General features: G+C 37.9%; 1 protein-coding gene across 4 annotated transcripts in view; it reads left to right on the forward strand.

The window, feature by feature from the left end:
* COPZ2 (COPI coat complex subunit zeta 2) overlaps positions 1 to 20,263 on the forward strand; it is a 30,628-nt gene extending 10,365 nt beyond the window's left edge. For all 4 annotated transcript variants that reach the window (XM_072414873.1, XM_072414872.1, XM_072414875.1 and 1 more), the window contains 6 exons: positions 4,042 to 4,123; positions 7,959 to 8,050; positions 11,353 to 11,408; positions 11,760 to 11,837; positions 17,636 to 17,687; positions 18,689 to 20,263. In XM_072414873.1, coding sequence (XP_072270974.1) covers positions 4,042 to 4,123; positions 7,959 to 8,050; positions 11,353 to 11,408; positions 11,760 to 11,837; positions 17,636 to 17,687; positions 18,689 to 18,784 — 456 coding nt within the window. In that variant the 3' untranslated portion in view covers positions 18,785 to 20,263. The remainder of the gene's footprint in view (positions 1 to 4,041; positions 4,124 to 7,958; positions 8,051 to 11,352; positions 11,409 to 11,759; positions 11,838 to 17,635; positions 17,688 to 18,688) is intronic.
* The last annotated feature ends 1,052 nt before the right edge of the window (positions 20,264 to 21,315 follow it).

A 21,315-nucleotide genomic window follows, 5' to 3' on the forward strand; every position in this document is an offset into this window, starting at 1 on the left:
AGTGCACCGCTGATCTTTGTACAGCGCTGTGCTATATGTCAGAGCTATATTTGGTGATCACTAGGAAACACATGGAGACCTTTCAACTAAACTTGCTAGACCATTGAGTTAGACCCATGTGAGTGCACTGCTGATCTTTGTACAGCGCTGTGCTATGTCAGAAGTATATTTGCGTGTATGTATTGCTCAATAACATAATTTTTACATTCTTTTTTGGGCTTTTCTGGCCTGTAATAATGCCTTCTAGAAAATGTAAGGCATTTCACCCAGTGCAATCAAAGGCAAAAAAAAATTAACACTATAGACAAAAAAATCCAGAGGACAGGAATAGAAGACTTGCCACACTTTGCAAGAGAGCTAATACATCTAGAGCTTCAGAAACAGTACAACAGTGTGAGACACGACTACAGGATAAGAGGGATAGAGCTACTACATCTAGAGCTTCAGAGACAGTACAACAGTGTGACACCCGAGTACATGAAATAGCAGAAAGAGCTACTGCATCTAGAGCGGACAGTACAACAGCGTGAGACCCGACTACAGGATAACAGATATAGAGCTATTACATCTAGAGCTTCAGAGATAGTACAACAGCGTGACACCCGAGTACAGGAAATGAGAGAAAGAGCTACTTTATCTAGAGCTTCAGAGACAGTACAACAGGCTGAGTCCCTACTACAGGATAAGAGAGATAGAGCTACTACATCTAGAGCTTCAGAGACAGTACAAAAGCATGAGGCCCGACTACAGGATAAGAGAGATAGAGCTACTACATCTAGAGCTTCAGAGACAGTACAAAAGCATGAGGCCCGACTACAGAATAGGAGAGATGGAGCTACTACATCTAGAGCTTCAGAAACAATACAACAGTGTGAGACCCAAGTACAGAAAATGAGAGAAAAAACTACTATATCTAAAGCTTCAGAGACAGTACAACAGCGTGACACCTGAGTACAGGAAATGAGAGAAAGAGCTACTGCATCTAGAGCTTAAGAGACAGTACAACAGAGCGAGTACACAAAATGGGAGAAAGAGCCAGATAAGCATTCATTCCATGGCTCACAAGAAAGCTCTCAAGGCCCTTCTTGTCACTCTGAGAGGAATGACAACCTGATTGAAGGAGCTCTGGTACTCCTTTGTGGAGACTTTCATTAAACTCTGCCCGTCATCCCAAAGTCAACAGCAGCTGATGAGATCCACACGTTTAAAACATTCATCTCTGTGGGAGCATGTGCAACAGATAACTTTAAAGCAAAACATAAGAGTACATTTAGGGGATGAAAGTGCTCTAATTTTCCAGTTTTGGTGCAGGATGGGTAGTCTCATCAAATTCTTCATTGTTTGCGAAGTGCCAGGTATTCTGGCATGACTGTGCCAAAGAATGGAAATCATTTTATTCTTGGACTAGTACCACTTCTGCATGTGTTTGGCCACAACTCCCTGCAGGATCACCAAGCCCAAAAATAGCCAAATGTCATCCTTGGTCACAGGTTCCCACTTTCTGCTTCTTGCAAACCTCAGGTGTGGAGCACCTTGCTGTTGTCCAGCGTACCTGCATAAAACAAAATAAAAAATGTATTTTAGGATATGTTCTTTTATAGTGTGAAGGTTGCAAGTAATGCAAGTAATATGTTAGCAAACACAGAGCAGCATACATGTTTGCATAAAAAAATTTAAAAAGTTAGCAATCACAAAGCAGCACACGTTTGCATAAAAAAAAAAAAAAAAAATTTAAAATTTTAAAAAGTTAGAAAAACACAGAGCACCATACATGTTGGCATACATTTTTTTTAAAAAGTTAGCAAACACAGCAGCATACATGTTTGCATAAAAAAATTAGCAAACAATTTCAAAAAGTTAGCACAGAGCAGCACACTTTTAAAAAAAATTTTAAAAAGTTAGCAAACACAAGAGCGACTTACCTGTTTGTCTCCGCAACAATTTTTTCGATAACTTCATTGGTCAAAAACAACTTCAGGTATGCCAGGGGGTCGTCGCATTCAGCTTCAATTTTCATCCCAGGTGCGCCGGTAAATAGAAATCTTGGCGGTGCTGCCTGGTCCGCATCAAAGTCAATGAAGCACCATGTGCGCACAGCACTGACCTCAGGTTCAGAATCGCCGCTCAGTTCACTTTCGCTGTCCGATGACAAATTTCCTGGTGAATCACTATCGCTCGATTCCACAAGGGACTCCAAATTGTTATCGCTGCTCTCAAATTCCTCCAAAACAGCGCTTGCGCCAGCGAGATGCCTTTTGGATGCCATGTGGTCTCCAGCAATCAATCAGGAACAATCAAGGTCAAAGACAAAGTGAGGAAATGATACATTCAGGAAGTGATTTATAAGCCATCAAAAGGTCAGATCAAGGTCAGGGCTAATAGTGGGGAAAATGTAAATCAGGGCACTGGGCAATGAAGCTTGGTGCACTAAAATATGTACTTGTACTTTTATTATGTGTTATTGTGTGTATTTTACTGTAAAAAAATTTAAAAGCAGATTACATAGTAATCTGCTTTTAAATTTTCTGCCCCCACAATCCATCACTCTACTTCATCACCTGGAAGATGTCACATCTTGCCGGGTGATGCGGTGGGGATGTCCCTCGCCGCTGGCATTACCAACGGAATTTATTATTGGTGATCGCATCCGCAGTTAGATGTGAGGCACCATGCAGAAATCCTGCATGGTGCATCATATCTAACTGCAGATGCGAGCTGTGGCGTGGCCAGGACCCGGGCGGCATTTAAAAGCAGATTACTCAGTGAGATTCGAACCTGGGACCTCGTGCTGCAAAGGCCAAAGTGCCAACCTCTGAACCACAGTGCTACGCTACATACACTTTAGTATTTAAAGAAACACATACTTGAAGTCATTTATTCTAAAGGAGCACAGTAGACCAATCAGTACAAGCCTTGCCCTGCCACTAAAAATTTGTACAGTCAGAAACCCGAAGGTTTGGCCCTATCTTACAGGGCCTCTGCACAAACAGCAAATCTACCTCAGTTCAGCTTAGCATTTTAAAAAGAAGAGAAAGGCTTTCTTCCTGCAAAGCTGAAACAATTGAGCCAGCAACTCTTCCTCCTCTAAAATCAATGAATACTCTCTTCGCCTGTGTACGTGGTTAGTGAGGGCTAATGGTACATGGAACTTTTTAACATGGGGGAACCTCTTGAAATAGCTTTCAGGTCTTCAGGGATGCGCTATTATAATTACTATATCCACAGCTCACAGTATATTAGCATGCTGGTCAGTAAGAATAATGGGGTTTGGATATTTTTGTTTTGTGATTTGCATTGGCATATGTTATTTGATTCCCCGTACCACTAGCTAATGGTTACTTCAGCTGAAGAAGTAATCCGATCACATCTAGAAAACTCTTAAAAACACCTCCTACGGTGTGAATCTGGAATCACTCAGTACTGAACTTTTCCAGGTTTACAATTAGTTTCTGTCTCTGATCAACCACTAATAAAAATAATTTTATAGCTGATACAATGAGAAACTGTAGCAGTGAACGTTACTGTGAGTAGGGACTAAAGAGTCAAAATGTATATGTCTTATTCTATCACATCCTAAAAAAGGAAAAGGGGATTAGTCCTCATTTCAGAATAGTAGGTGGGTTCATGCATAGGTCTTTTTGATTACTTTACATTCTGGATGCTGGGAAAATTAATAGCATTATATTGAAGGGTAGGCTGCTTGTGTCCTTAAAACAACCAAAATTGAGTGACTTTCAGTTAAGCAGGCATTTGATTATGTTTAAAATGTCATAACTATTGTGCAAAAGAATACAACACAGTAGCCATAAAGGTTTATGTAAGATTTTATGTGTTCCCTTTCTAGAAAACTGTAGAGAAAAATTTAAAAACATGATGCAATGGAAGAATCTATGTGTAATAAAAAATATTTGGGTGGCAGCTACCATTTCTAATTTTCTCTTGACCCTCAACCCCTTTCACTAATCATCCTTCTTTGTTATTCCATGCATGAATTGCATTTTAATTAATTATCTTTCAAAATGTCCTTTATTTCTCCTTCAGTATTATGACAACACATTCCCCACTCCCATGGAACAGAGAGAATTTGAAAGAAAGATATCCCATAAGACGCAAAGAACTGAAAGTAAGAGACTGCCATTGTGTGTCAATGTGGATGTCCTAAAAGCTAGAATATAGATATCCTCTTGACCTACAGAAAGTCATATCAGCATAATAAACAGAGTTTACCTATGCAATACAGAAAAAAAAGTTTTTTACAACACTTAAAGTAAACCTTAATCCATTCACTGAAATCTAATAAAGTATTTAAAAAGGCCCTTGTTTAGGAACTTTCTTTTATGGACTGACAAATGTCTCTCAGATGTCACTCTGTAATTTGCTTCTGGTTGTGACTGTGATAAGGAATGGGATAACCTAGTATACAATGTTTCAACATGGTCAAATGTTGTCACTATTAGGAAGCTAGTTTACTGCACTGATATGCAGCCTGAAACACATGACAGGAAGTGGCTGGAAGATCAGTATCCACATTTTGTAAAACACATTTTATATAAAAAAAAAAAAAAAAAAACAACAACAATATATTTAAGAAGGCTATGTTATGCAGTTGGAGGTACAGAAAACTATTCCTGCTTATATTGATTGTTTATTGTGTTTCCAGACAGATTTATTTATGAATTTTAGTACAGCTGACTGCTCCCTTTCCCTTCTATGTATAAAGAAAAAAAGTACTAAATTCCACTTATCTGGTTTGAGATTGTACTATGTACAATGTATGTAGACTATGTAAATAGCTCCTCTTAATTGCCAGCTCCCACCTCTTGTGCAACTGGTCTGTGAAGCTTCTTTGTTATTATTATTATTTATTGGTATTATTAATATTATTGTTAATAATAAACAGGATTTATATAGCGCCAACATTTTTACGCAGCACTGTATGATAAATAGAGGTTGCAAATGACAGACACAGGGGGAGGAGAGGACCCCGCCCAGAAGAGCTTACAATCTAGGGGGTGGGGAAAGTATCATACATTAGGAGGGGATATATGTAGTGGTGGGAAGTAGTGAGGGTTTAGGAGACAGAAGAAAATAGGTACGCAAGTTTGAAGAGATGGGTTTTGAGTGCCTTTTAAATGAGCAGAAAGTAGTAGCAAGCCGAATAGGATGAGGAAGAGTCCAGGGAGTCAGGGCAGCTCTAGAAAAGTCTTGGAGCTGTGCATGTGACAAGGTTATGAGTGAGGAAGTCATTAGAAGGTCATTGGAGGAACAAAGAGAGTGACCAGAGGAGTATTTTTCTACCAGGTCAGAAAGGTAAGTGGGAAAAGAACTGCTTTGAAGGCAAAGCACATGAGCTTGAATTTGGAAATGGAAGCAATGAAAAGAACTACAAAGAGAGGCAGCAGAAAAGGAGTGGTGGGAAGAATGGATAAGTCTGGCTGCTGCTTTCATAATAAATTGTAGAGGAGAGAGTCGTGTTAGTGGAATACATGAGTGGAGGATGTTACAGTAGTCCAGACTAGAGATGATAAGAGCGTGTACAAGGAGTTGGATGGTATCTTGGAACAGGTGGGGGCGGATTTTGGAGATGTTGCGCAGGTGAAAGTGACAGGACCTAGAAATGTTCTGAATATGGGGGGTAAATGTGAGGGCAGAATTGAAGGTGATGCCAGGAAAATGATTCAGAAATCTGTCAGACATCCATGACTATAGGGCTGACAGGCAGCATGAAACCTTATCCAGAACTGAGGGAGACAAGTCAGGGGTGGACAGATTTTAGTGTCATCAGCATACAGATGGTACTGTAAACTAAAGGAGGATATGAGACTACCAAGTGAGGAGGTAGTTGTGGGGGGAACAGGTGTGGGGTTTTATCAGCGAGTAAATTGTTGAGAGGAGACTGCGTGGGTTGGATGTTTGAGAGGAAACGACAGCAGAGAAATAATTTTCCTTGGCGACAGTGAGTTCAGTGTTAAAGTGTTGTAGTCTGACTTTGTAGTCCATGAAGTCAGCGCTGAGGCCAGATTTCCTCCACCTGCGCTCAGCTGCACGAACAGTCTTTTGTAGATGTTTGGTGTGATTGTTGTCCCAGGGTCGGGGTTAGCAGGACGGGGGTAGTGGAAGGTGGCAGGGATAACTTTATCCAGAGCCAGAGAAAGAGTGTGGTTGAACTGAAGGTAAGGCAGTTTCAGAATATGTTGTGGTCAAGGTTACAGATATTTCTCTGCCATTGACCAGATCTGGGATGTGGCAAAGGGGGGCATTAGATAGGTTGAAGGTGATTAGGTTGTGGTCAGAAAGAGAAAATGGCCAGTTGTCAAGGTGGGTGAGGTTGCAGAGTTTGGAAAAAGTCAGGTCTAAAGCTGTTTATGTTCTGTGTGAGTCCAAAGGAGGAGGTAATAGAGAGTGCAGTTTGGCTGAGAAAGGATTGTTGGGTCATCCACTGCATTAATAAAGTCACAGAGGAAGCTGGTTGACAGGTCATTGGAAAAAATATGTGGGAGCCAAGAGGCAAAGTTATCCAAAAATTGTAAGACTGGGCCGGTAAGGGGGTGGGGATAGACAACAATGACAATGAGGGATAGGGGGAGGAAAAGATGGACGGAATGGACTTCAAAAGAGGTGAAAATGAGAGAGAGCGGGGTAGGAAGGACTCTGTATGTACAGTTGTGAAAGAGAATGAGACCCACACCACCCCTTACTCTGTTGCCAGGTCTAAAGGTATGTGTGCAGTGCAAGCCTCCATAGGAGAGTGCAGCAGCAGAGGTAACGTCAGAGGAGGAAAGCCAAGTTTTAGTGAGACCTTGTCCGCTGGCACTCTCCTGTCCCCACTGATGCTCTATTTTTTAGCGCTCACAAGGTATTATTGCTGGTTCTATATTTTACATGATGATATCCTAGGTATGTAACCAATAGATGGAGTGACAAAGAGGCTTTGAGGAACCCTTTGCACAAGAGGAGGAAACTGGTAAGAGTGAGAGATAAGGTAATCTACAGTGCATTTTAATGGTACCTTAGGTATAAACGAACATTTAACACTTAGGTTGAGCAATGCATAGGCAGTTTTTTCCCCAGGATATCAGCTTTAAATTAACAACAAAATATATGTGAATTGGAAGGAAACCTTAAAGCTGAGATTTCAGGGGTATGATATTACCATTAATCAGCAACAAAGCATAAGTAAAATCAAACATTTAAAATTCATATGTTTAAAAGTAGTTGGCAACAGAGTATAATCTTCAGATTGTATAATGAGTAAGATGTCATCCTGGACATTGGGTTGCTTGGACTCTTAACCCAGCTTGGTCATGTGCCAATAGGATAGCGTCCTGTTGCCTTCAAAATTGAATAGCTGTTAGAGCTTAGCCATGAAGTCACGCCCCAGTAATACCGTGAAACTTAATCAGAGTACACGCTTGTGTGATAAATAAAGCTAATGGAAGGCATCTCATTGAGTCCTCTCTTTCGAAGGCCATTTACCTTTAAAATTGAGTACTGGTTCACTCTAGAATGCTCACATTTTTAAAAAATCAAATATTGTGACTGAGCAACTATAGGTCTATGTTACAGTTTGCTACAGGTTGATAATGAACACTTCTAAAGTCAGACCTACATGTTTTGCATACACTTTTTCTAAGGTGAAAAATCTGGGTACGTATGTACTTAGTACTATGTATGTACTACATAGGGGAAAGAAACAAGCTTTTCACTGTATGCACCAAATGTATATTGTTGTATTATGTCATATTATATATAAGTGAGACATCTGCCTATTCTTTGCTGTGTTAGTAAAACTGAAAGGCTGTTCCTCACCTCATGGCTTCTGTCTCTTTGCTCCTATTACCCTTCTAATACAAGGTATTTTTAAACTAACCATCTCTAAAAAAATATATATTTATTTCCCACATGACTATATATGTATTCATTTTTCCTAATACACATTTCGCTCTGTATTCCTTTAGATGAAGTGATACTTGTGGATGGAGTTACAGTACTGTGTCAGCATTTATCTGATATTATGTGTTACATTATTGGGGGACCTGAGGAGAATGAAGTAAGTTTTGATAATGGCTTTTTGAGGTGGAACATCTCTACTTGTGGTTAATATGAGGAAAGATTTTTATTTAACAGTTAATGGTGGTTCAGACATCAGGATCTAGAGCTATATTATCATCTCTACACTCTTAAAAGAGACATTCTCTTTCATCAGTTATACCTGCTATGGAAAAGACAATGTATGTAATAGAGAAAAGATGTCTGCCCACATTTACTTATATTATTTCTACCAAGATATTTTTTTCTTGTTGATCCTAAAAAGGCCATGGTAAAAGCTATACCCTCTATTTAAAATCCCCATTGCATATAGAAATTTGTTCCCTGTTGTGTTTGAGATGTGTTTCTGCATTGAGATGTGCTTCCAAGCCCATTCAAGATGAACACAGAGCACCCCTCATACACAATAAAGCAAATTACAATGAAAGGGCACTGCTACATGTTTATAAAGCCCCAAGTCTTAGATGAATATGAAAACTGTAAAACTCCTGTGCATTTTTTTTTTCCCCAAATGCTGGTCATTGCACTAAAATGCAACATACGCAATATTTTTTTAATGGTACAATATTGCTGTATTAATTAAAGATTTTTTCATACCCATGTACAGAGGGTATGTGGAGGAACTGTACTTTAGAAGTTTTCCCCCAAAAAGGCAAGTGGAGACTAAAACTTAAGTCTCTTGCTTTGCCTCAAGATTCCATGCAGATGATCATCCCCATTTACAGCATGCCTTGTTCAACACTGTGTCTTGTTTGAAGAAAAGAGAAGGGCTTTGCTTCCTATATCAGAGCTCCTGCGATAATTGGTGATTCTCTGGTGGAGAAAAGATTTTAAAAAAACAGTTCAGGTTGAGAAAGTGCGCATAATAAACAATAGTAAAGTAGGGAGATGCTTCTACTGCAGGTCCTCAGGTAGGGATTACTGACCAGAAAGCCTTCAAAAAAACAATATTATGACACGATCAAATGACATTCTGAAAGGTGTAAAACCAGCAGTCTGATCGCTCCAACAGCGGTTCCACTTGCAGTAAAGTAGGAGAACCGCCCAACCATCTCAGTACTTCTGCAAAGGTCACTTGGCTTGTATTAATCTTTTCCTTGTACTATACTACCAGTTTAGGTGCAAATGTGGACCTTTTTTGTATTTTTCCCTTTTTAAGGGCTCTACTGTTTTATGTTATTGGTCAACTTTTGCTATTTTACCTATATGTCCAACACATAAATGCGGATCGGAAACTATTTGAACGCCGTCAACTCCAAAAAGCAGGCACTTCACTGGTTTCTAATTTTGTTGTATGTGTCCTTAATAGGCTGATAAACTCTTTGATGCCTGCAGGTCTTTATCTAAGCTGCATATTTTTTGCAGCAAGCTCTATGTTCTTCTTGGAGCCCCCTGGTGCACTGATAGCTTAATACTCTATAGTTAAATCTGTCTCCAGTGCAAAAGAGTTGCATGAAGCTTCCCCTTCACCTATCCAAAAATAATTATTAAGACCTTAAAAAGGAAGACCTATTCCTATTCCAGGCATTCTCTATCCTTATCTGAAGACTTTCCTAAAAAGTAGGCTACACCAAACAGGCAAGGTTAGCTACAGTAAATAGGATGAGAAATTCTCCAGCACAGATAAGCCCAGCTAAATGCTACAACAGGTGCTGGGTACTATGAGCAGAAAGGCCATAATGGCCTAGCAGCCAATGACAGCCCAGGATTGAGTCAGGAACCAATCTGCCTCTGGAGTCTCCATCACCTGTGCACAGCCTCAGAGTGTGTGCAGGGGATGCCAATTACGTATTTCAGGTTGCACAGCTAAAGGGAAGCAGGGGCTATTTTTTCTTAGTTCTCTAAGCTTCAAGTGACATTACTCGACAATAGGCTGTGTGGAATACTGCATGGAAACGCTGGCCATATAGGCATTTCCTAACAGTTTGTCTGAAGTGGAATTTGTTCTTGATTCTGCAGGCATTGACAGCCTCACATTTCACTCCAGCGGGACAATGATCCCTACTATAGATTACACTAAAGTTTGTCTTTTTGTTTGTCATACCTTCAGCCGGAAGAACTTCAGAGATCTGGGGTCCATGGCAGCAAAGAACCATATCTGATCCTAATAAGTCTGTCCCAAATTTGCTCCAAAACTTCTTTCAGTTTTCAATTGTGACTAGACTGGGTCCTACTTGTTTTGAATATTAAAGATGACTTAATAATTGAAACTATTCAGACTATTTTCTCAAACAGTCACAGTGCTTTCTTATAGAAGCATTACATCAACACGGGTGGCAAGTGTTTTAGTGTTTGCATGAACTATATGCAGGACAGCCATTTTTTTCTTATTCATGATTCACTAAATTGTTGATTTAGCTACTGTCATCTCTAGAGACATGACCAGGGTAGCTCGGACCTTCTAGCCCATCCTTTATAAACACCATTGTCATAACTACCGCCTACTTCCAATAATCTCCTCCTACCCCACGTTGTATACTAGCCCAGCCCCCTCTAGCAACACTACCTTTTTCTTAACCCCTTAAAAGCTCTGGGCTAGGCCTAGCACCCGGTCATGTGACCCTGCGCCTAATTCTTACGGCTACGGGCCTCTCTTTATCAAAATAATGTGGAAAACGTCTCTGTTGAAAACAGCAACAATGATCTTTCCTGAGGATTAAAGCTTTAGGGTTTAAACTTATCATGCTTTAGATCACGCCAACCTCTCTCCCTTTTGTTTGTGTTCAATGGCTTTACTAGCAGACACCACAGATGATGGTCCCAGAGATTTGTCTATTAGGATATAGTGTACATAAGTTATTTACCTCTTTTTAAAGGTTATCTAATACCTAGTGTGCATAAACTTTTTAAAACATTATCACTAGTACCCTCCAATTGCACCATAATGTTTTCTAAAGCAGTCCTCAATGTATACAGCTGATAACTGTTCAGTATTTAATGTACAGTATTATTTATGTTGTAGAGTAGAACCATTAAAGCAATGTACAACACATATGCTATAGCATATAAAGCACAGTAAGAGGTGTACATCCTAGGTGTGTGAAGTTTATATTCAAATTTGCCCCTCTCTACTTTCTATGAACTTGGAAAGCTGCTAGATAGGAAAGATGATATACTTTAAAAACAACATAATATAGGATAGAATTCTCACTTAAATATCTTTTAAAAGTTATCTCCTTTAAAGTTAAGTTATCTCCGTTAAAAGTTGTCATGGAATTGTGGTTTGTTTTAGTTGTTTTTTAGTGTTGTTTTTTTTTTTTTTGCTTTTTTTAACCAAAGTAAAACTGCTGTGTCTACCTACAGCTCCTGCTTTTGTCTGCACTGACATGTATATGTGAGAGCCTTTGTCATATGCTGAGGTGAGTGGAACCTAACAGTCTGAAATGTAATCTTCCTATCATATTTTAATAGTATTAATTGCTTACATTTTCTAACGTTATTCATTACAACTAAAGTCTGCTCAGTTTAAAACAATGTATATATATATATATATATATATATATATATATATATATATATGGTTGAGCGCCTATTATATGTAAATAGATACACCCCCAAAGGCATGCACAATTCATGTGAGCACTGCATTACTGTGATAACAAATAGATATCTCATACAGGGCAAAGAGAGATCTCATAGTAAAAAATGTTAAAATATAAAATCATAACAGATATAATGTATGTAAGTATGTCTCTGTTATTTTATTATAGGAAAAATGTGGACAGAAGCTCTGTACTGGAAAACTTGGACACAGCATTTTTGATACTGGATGAAATAATAGATCAGGGGTAAGGTGTTATGATCATTTACTTCTGTTAAATTTAGAGGTAGTCTTTGAGAAATCAGTAGGAGATAAAATTACATTTAAGGTAAATTTAGTGAAACCTAGTCCTGTCTAAGGCTACATACACACACGTAATGGTTCTCATCCAATAATCGGCCGATATCGGACTAAAATCTTGCTTGTGTACAGTGCTTGTCGCCCATCGTCCGAATGACCGTCCTGGAGGATCCACGGACGATGGACGACAAACGATCTAATGAAAGGGGAGAGAGCAGCAGGGTGCCACTTCGTCATACTCCCCTTCTCCTCTCCATAGAACAGAATGGTGTTGTATGTATGCATCATGCAGTTTTTTGTGGTTGGAAAAGATCGTGAAAGATCCCTTCCAACAACTATTATTGCATGTGTGTACTTAGCCTTACGCTCTCTGGATTGATAGCACTGCCTCTGTTGCTGAGACCCTCCCACTGTGAGCTGCAGTGTCTGGGAGGGGGAGTGTATTAGATACAAATGGAGGGGGGCTTGGTTCTGTGAGGAAAAGGAACAGGACATTTTTTGTTTGCATTTGTTGAATTTTGCATTGTATAGTAGACTGTTTCGGTCAACTTTAATACAACAATATTGTACTATTTGTTTTTCTAAAGGCATATGCCTTTGCCTGATACCAGTTGCTGATATGAGTTAACTAACTCCCAAGTATCCGTTAACTTTTTGGACAATAATTACCAGTACCCTGTAACTGTGGTAAAATATTTTCCAGAGCAGTCCATTATGTTCCTAAATACTTGTTAAGTATGGTTATTTATTAAAAAAATATGCAGGTAAGTTTTAACATAAAGTACTAATTATGATATAGATTAGAAAGCTATAAAAAATTCACAGCACTTTGAATACAGCTAGATATGTGAAGAATAAAAATGTGCAAAGTATAATATTAATATATAAGGTATACCTTCAAACAGTGTGGAGTATATAATGTATAATTATTTTTACAGTGTTATTATTACACAGTATTTATATAGCGCCAACATATTACACAGCGCTTTACGAAGTCCATAGTCATGTCACTAGCTGTCCCTCAAAGGGGCTCACAATCTTATATGTCTTTAATACAGTCTAAGGTCAATTTTGGAGGGAAGCCATTTATTCTAACTGCATGGTTCTGGAATGTGAGAGGAAACCCACATGAACATGAGGAGAACCTGCAAACTCCATGCAGATATTGTCCTGGGTCCAACCTGGGACCCAGCGCTGCAAAGGCCAGAGGGCTACCACTGAGCCACCGTTCATATACTGTGTATAATGATAACAGCTGAAAAGTGCTAATTGTATAGTCTACTGCAAAATGAATTGCGAGGGGTTTTGTGAAGTATGGATAGCACAACAGGAGTATGAAGTAGTGAAGTGGAGTATGCAGCCAAACAATATGGAATATATAAAGCAGAATGCAGAACAATGCACAGAATGCAGAACAATGTACAGAATATAATGTGGAGCGGATCAGGACTGAGCAACATAAACCACCATGTACACAACTGAGTGTTGAAAATCAAATATTTATATAATATAGAGTTTGGGGTTTGGGGTAAAAGTTAAATTTCTGTGTTTGTAGATGACACCATTATGTCTATAATCTACAAGCAGGATGTATTGTTTAATTGGGCAGCTATCTGGCAACTGACATTTCCTATTGATAAATGTAAAGTTATGCACTTAGGGTCTAAAAGCATGCATGCTTCATACTGTCTAGAGGGAATATATTTGGGGGAGTCAGAAATGGAAAAGGATCTGGGGGTTTTGGTAGATGATAGACTTAATAATAGCATGCAATGCCAAGCTGCAATATCTAAAGCTAGCAGTCCAGTTTTGGGCACCAGTTCACAAAAAGGACATTGTGAAATTGGAGAGAGTGCAGAGAGGGGCAACTAAACTAGGCAACTAAAAGGGAATGGAGGAACTCAGCTATGAGGAGAGATTAGCTGAACTGAATCTATTCTTCCTTTGAGAAGAGACGTATAAGGGGGGATATGATCACCCTGTATAAATATATAAATGGTCCATATAGAGAACTCTTCCCAATTATTCACTTTGAGATCATTACAAAGAACAAGAGGGCACTCTTTGCGTCTGGAGGAAAAAATATTTAATTTCTGAATAAGGAAGGGATTCTTCACTGTAAGGTCTGTGAAAATGTGGAATGGGCTCCCTCAGGAAGTAGTTTCAGCAACTACTATAGATTGCTTTAGGAAAAAGCTGGATGCTTTCTAGAGGAACAGAATATAACTGGGTATTAAGGCTTTAAAGTAAAGACAACAGTCTGTTGATCCAGAGAATACCCAACTGCCTCATGGGATGAGGAAGGAACTTTTTTCCTTTGTTGGAGCAAAATTCAACCAAGTGTTTTTTGCCTTCCTCTGGATCAGCTATGTCTCAAAGGGTTTTTTAATCGGGGTTATGTTTATTTCCCTAGTGGTTGAACTTGATGGACTTTTTTTTCTCAACCTAACTAACTATGTAACTATGTAAAATTTTGCTGCAAAGGAGGCTTCTTATGCAGTAACAGTGAAGTGAATAAAAAAGATGAACTCCAAGAGGATCTCAACTAGTTTCTAAAAAAATCAGTTCTGGATCCAATACACACCCTCTCTCCTGATCTTTTCTTGTGCAGTATCTCTTCTCCACCACACAGTATACATGCTCAATAGATATTGGAAGAGCAAGGACATACTAGTAAGTGCAGACCACCATACATACCCCCCCCCCTATGAGAGAGTGCCATCACAGCCTCCTGTGACCGAATCACAATGCTGAGTTTATATAACCAACAAGGGATCAATGCATCGAAACGGGTCCCAAGGCCTTTATTGTGGACTTTTGTATTTATTGTCAACATAAACATGTGGATAGACATTTTGGTTGATTACTACAGCCTATTACTTTTTACGATATATATGGTATACAGCCTATTACTATATACGATAAATAAATAAATAAATGGTAATATCAAGATAAAATAGAGTAAAACATCCACAAAAAACAACAGGGGTGCAGAATTAAAGTGACGCAAGATGTGCCCCAGACAATGCAGCTGCTACATGGGTTGCAACATCCTACATTTAATGATGAGAATTTCTAAAACAAACAAAATTCTTGCAGCTTTTAGGACCAAGATTTTACTTGGTAAAGGAGAGACATAATGGAGTATTAAAATCTGTAGCTGGCTGTAGGCACGATAAAGCTGGGTGGAAATAAAACTTTCCAATGACCTAATATTCTAATCCAGAGCTTCAATTCCTAACTTCCTTTGCTGCTGGTGGAGCTTGGCTGAAGAATGATGCCCAAGTGTTATGGCAAGACTGTAGGGATAGCTACACATTGACAATTCTATGAGGTTAGAGAATACACATGTGTATCTAAGCATCACTGCAGTCAATAGAGGACAGAGAAGAAATTGCTAACACCCAAGGACAATTTTAGATAAATTAGGGCCTGGAGTAAGCAAAAAATCAGGCCTTTTTGGCTGGTATACTCTAACACAAGATCTAATACTTCTTCGTGTCCTTCCACTTTTTTGGTTTAAATCTTTTAAAATTTCAATATTCCTTTTTTTGGTCCTGTAGACAGTGGGTGAATAAATCAGAATGATACCCCAGGTTCTGTGGTCAACATGGTTACCTGGTGTCGGCATAAGGAATGGTGCCCCTGTATCAGAGGAATGATGGTACCTCTGTGTCAGATGGAGAATCAGTAATCTTGCTTTCATCAACATATTTTTTTGTGTATATTAACCTGTTTTAACAGATAATAATATTTGTTATATATAAGAAACTGCCAGTATTTTGATGCTTACAGTATATTTGCCAATCTTAAAAAAAATCACTCATTAAAAGGGAAAAGTTTTGTGTTTGAAATGTTTTCCTTTACTTTATATGACTATTTAGGCTGAAATATATATATATATATATATATATATATATATATATATATATATGAGTGGTAACTTTATTTGGTGAAAGCACTTCTAGTAAGTGGCTTCATGAATTAGTAAAGAACTGTTTTGTATGTCTAGAATTAGTATCTCATTCCACAGGCAGAACCGCCTGTAAACATAGCTGGGGGATATTCCAGCAGGCATGCAGACATTTTGTAAGACTGCCTTGCAGAAACTAATGCCAGAAATATATGCATTGCAGAACAAGAAAAAGCATGTATAGGAGAAATAATAATTTGGCAAACAATAGCCAGAATTTTAAAGATTTTAATGATTATATTTAAAATTTTAATGATTAAAAGACTTTAATGATTCAGTATATATTTTTATTGTGGTCAGGATAAAAATCCTATTGATTTTTTTTTAAATCAGGTAAATATGAAACATTGGATAATCATTTTTTTTTTCTTCCAGTCAGCAGGTGAAGAAGTTCTTTTGATTAGCATGATTACTGTTCAGCTATGCTGCAAAAAGCTTGTTTTTTACAGAATTCCAAGGAGTTATCAGAGCTGTGACTGCTTATCAGAGGGCTAAGTGTGAGGTTTTCTTCAAATAAATAGAGCTACAAAGCAAGCTTCTCTGTTGCACTAAGTTGTAAGCTATGTACACACTTCCTATGGTTCTTGCCCGATAATGGGTTAAGGGCTGATATCGGACGGGAATCTGAAGTGTGTACAGCGCGCGTCGTTCATTGGCCTAATGACCGTGTTGGGAGATCCACCGTCGATGAAGGACGAACGACGAACGGTCGTAATAAAAGTGAAGTGGGGAACGTGCAGCGGGGTGCTTCGTCGCTCTTCCCCTCCCCTCTCCATAGCGCAGAACAGTGCTGTATGTACAGCACACCTTCATGCATCGTGCAGTGCTTAGTCATTGAAAAGGATCGTGGAAGATTCCAAGTGTGTATGCCGCTTTAGATAATCCATAGTGCTTTTGGATGCCTTTGTTATGAATTAAATGTTTATTTGTAAAGCAATGCATCTATATAATAAGTGAATAAAGCTGTAATAAAACTAAATCTGTTTTAAAACATATAAATTTGAATTCAAGAATCTAATTGATAAATTTAACTTATTTACTTAAACCTATTACAGCTTACCTTTAAAGGCTGAGATGCCATAATTTAATGTTCTGTAAATCACATGGGTATACATAGATAAAATTTAGTGCAAAATAAATAGGCTTTGGTAAACAACAGTTGGGCTGTAATAATGAGGTTTCAAGCGAATGTCTCCCTGTCTGGGTTGTGGTTCACTCTTCCACCTGAGCAAGTTCACATGGTGCCGGCCTCCAAACCTGTTTAGACTCTTCAGGAGTTGATTTATAAAAACTTTTTTTATGTCTTTTTTTTAGTTTTATGTTTGTTTTAGTTTTTTATTTTAGGAACATAGAAAACAAAAATTATCAAAAGTCTTTTCCAAAAACTTTGTGTGAATACCGACTTATTTTATCTGTATATTGTTGAATAACTGTAATTACTCATTGTCCTGTACCACCTTACAAATATGTGGAAACATATAATAGGTTCTTAATATTTTGTTTTAACTTATCTGTAAATCGATATTGAAGAACATCTTTAGGTATGGATGAACACAAACAAGCTTTAAACTTTAAAATATTTTTTGGGGGGGTTACTTGAGCTTGATGATGATCATTTAGGGGAAATCAAAAAAGGAACACAGACTGGAAAACACTGGCTTAAAAAAGCAAATTTTGCAGCCATCTTTATGAAAGGTTTATATTTGCTACTACCTCTGATATGTTTACTTTGTGTGGCCTATATGTTTGAAAGTTGTTTTCTTGTTCTCCAGAGTTATTTTGGAGTGTGAATCCCAACAAGTAATTCAGAGGCTCAATTTCAAGGTAATAAAGAAAAACGTGTTGATGTGTCTATGTGTAAATAGTCCTTTGCCTAGAGTATAGTATAAAATAATAATGTAGTGACTATGATGGACAATTACCAATATCAATTAAGTAGATTAGCTAATGCAGCAAGACTAATGGACGTTTTCTTTTTTATTTCTGTTTTCGTGTGTATTTACATAAACCTTAAACCATATTATATATATTGTCACAAATTAGAAGATGAATCTGATTTGTGCTAAGGCGTCTCTACTGGTTTGCCTGATTCAAATCAATTTTTATCTGCCTTAAGAAATGGCTGTTCAGGTGCAAAAAATCAAACCTTGCAGTAATGGGTTTCTTTTGGTTTAATCTCCTTCCAACCTATTTGAAAAGCCAGGCGAGAATTCTCTTTAACATGCCCCCAAGTAAAGGGTGAGATGAAGGCCCAGGGACATTTGAAAGGTAAACCAAATAAGTAATGTGCTGGCCCCCAATACCTCCGGAACAGGGATCACCACAAAGAAGCCTATTTTATTTTTGCACAATAGGGTAATTGACTATGGAAGCCAAAGAACTTGGGTGGAAAACCCCAAGAAACTGCAAAAAAAATAACAAAATGACAAAATTTTGTCATCAGCAGTGAAGCTCAAATGAGAAACAAGGCCAAGAAATAAAGATCACCTAGGCACAAGGAATTAACCTGATATAGGTTCTAACTTTTACCCAGTCTGCTTCTAGAAAAGCATTTCTTGCTTACTTTTTGGGAAAATTTCCCATCATATTTTTGTCCCACTAACTTCTCCCCACCTAGACTAGAAATGGGGAAAAAAATCCTGAAAAAGTAATACAGACAGAAATAAAGCTTGGATTTTCACACTTAGCTTCAGTACTCAGCATTGCAATAAATCTTTTTAAAAAGTAATTACAGAATGTCTGAAGATCAGAAGATTTATTAAAGAATATTAATCATTACAGTAACAGCGATGTATGAACCCATAAAAATCTTATTTTCATTGCAGACTATTACAGAACCCGCATTTGGGTTTGTGCTGTTCGACTATATTACAGGCAGCAATGAGCAGAGAGAGCCCCAAAGAAGAGGAGTCCTGGACTAATAATGAGTGCTCAGCGGAAGAGATACTGGCAGGGGATGTTATGTGATCAGCCTTGTCTCTTTCTTACAGCTTCACAAACTGCACAAAGCATACGTAACTTTTTTGTGTGCTTGTAAACCTTTATCCTATGCACCTGTGTTAATGGCAAATGAAGCTTGCTTTTGGTAACACTTCTAAGATCATTCAGAATTGCTTTGACCTGCAGCTCAACCCTGAATTGCATATGATATTCTTCAGGCAAATTTTATAATGTTTCCAGATGTATTTTGAATAACTTGTTCAAGAAAAAAACATATCTGATGCAAACAGCCAATCTGACCTTCTAAAACATATTTAGGTCCAGATAAGAATGACCCTAAAGAAGAAGTTGTGTTTTCTGTATTTTCCCCTCTATACACTATAGCTTAACCTGTATAGTATACACTATGGGTCTGATTTATTAAAGCTCTCCAAGGCTAGGGAAGATACACTTTCATCAGTGAATTCTTCCATTCTTCCAACAAATGTTTTGAATCCTGGATCAGATCCATTTCATGTTTGTTGGATCACCCTGGTTTACTGATGGAAATGTATCCTTTCCAGCCTTCCGGAGCTTCAATAAGTCATGCCCTATAGTTTAGTGAATGTCAAGAGAGTTTACACAAGAGTTAGCATATATGGGAGTCAGTGTAACGTCTAGATATTGCTTTAAGATTACAAGTATTTTACAAAACCCAATACAAAATGAACAGACAATATAATACATGAGTATAGGGCATTCCCTTTTTTTCCCCAATATGCAAGCTCTCTGCTGTTACTCACGTGTTGCCAATGGCCTTAATACTAAGATGTGCCTTTTGCTTCATCTGCTGCAAGCACCTACATCATTAAGAATGTCAGTAAATCAAAAACAGATGGATGATAGGTGCTTTAGAATCATTTGTAAAATTTTATGTTAGTCCCCACGTAATTTTATTGAAAATACATTTTAAACTTTTTCGAATAGAACTGCTTTAGGTACCTAATACAAACCCTGATAGGAAACTATGATGGGATACAATTAGGTACTGCCTACCATGATGTGCTTTGTTGTGGGCACTTTGATTTACTAAAGGTCAACTTGATCTTAAGTGTTTAGTTTATTTACAAACAGTTATATATTAGCTATTTATATACTAATTTATATAGCAAAAGCAGAGATGTTAGGATAAAGTGGAAGGGTGAGGACAGGAGTTGTGGTCTATTCTCTTTACTTTAATACATCAATTCTTCAAAAGTCACACACCAAGCCCCTTTGTGCACTTGAAACACTCCCATAAGCATACCTCCAAATGTCTGGGATGGCAAAGAAGAATATCTAATAGTACAAAGTGTGTAAGTAAAGGACACACCACCGACACACCTTCACTGAAGCATATCACAATTAAATAATACACAAAATGTGTCTGGTTACTTTTATTGTGATAGATGAATTAGACTAAAATAAAGGACATCTGAGAACTTTAATGTCTTTTTCGCTTTATGTATTGCTTTACAGAAATATGTTCGCTTTCGCTATAATACGATAAGCATGTTTCAGCAAATCACATCCAGGCTACCAGGATCCATAAATCTAAAATCCATTGTCCTAAATGTCAAAGGGTTCCTTAATATCCTCAGTTTCCTGATTTGAGTTTCCCAGGAGTTGAGGCTTCTGCAAATAACTATGCAATATTAAGGTGTGTTCATAAATCTTTGTCCCCAGGAACATTGCAGTAATATTGTACAGGTGTGAAAGGTAAATACTACCATGGGGTCCTAGGGGATAATTCCAAGTAGCTTTGCAATTAGTGATGTTTTTCAGCAAGCCTTTCATGACTGTTATATGATCCTCTATTGCCTTAAGACATAGTTACTCATAGCGTGCTTTCCAGGAGGCATATGTTATTTTTATATCACAATTGCAAAGATATCAGCTCCACACATGGATGTAATAGACCCATTTATACTTAGGACCCTTGGGACTTACAGCCAGAGACAGCAATGTGCTTTAGATGAGTGTTACAGATATACAACAAATGTCTACTCACAGTCAGAAAGTCATTTTCTGTTTTTTAGTAGGAATTTAAAACAAAAGGTACTTTGTTCAGGGTACACAGAATTACCATATCCATATGTTTTGTAAAGGACAGTCAGTGGTGTACCTAGCCAACTTGACAGTTGGGTGGATTATTGTACTTTTTTTACATCAAAAACATTTTTCAGCGATTAACTTACAAAAACCTAATAAAAAACAAAGACAGCACACTACAGCAATACATGAGAATAATAATAGAGTGATAAAGAAAATAAATCACAAGGGTAAATAACGTACATGCAAATAATGAGAGTGTGTTTCAAAATAAAATACAAGAGTATAAATTTAGTGGTCTACTGCGATACATGGGGATAATAGTGGAGCTCATTGACAGAGATTGGGCTAAAAAGGCCTAAATTCTAGTAATTTAGGTCTCCAAAGGGTAGTGACCTATATATTGTGCGTTAAAAAAGGGCAATATGCTGATAAAAATGAA

Source organism: Pyxicephalus adspersus, chromosome 6 (genome assembly GCF_032062135.1).
Source record: "Pyxicephalus adspersus chromosome 6, UCB_Pads_2.0, whole genome shotgun sequence".
In the NCBI taxonomy this organism is placed as follows: Eukaryota; Metazoa; Chordata; class Amphibia; order Anura; family Pyxicephalidae; genus Pyxicephalus; species Pyxicephalus adspersus.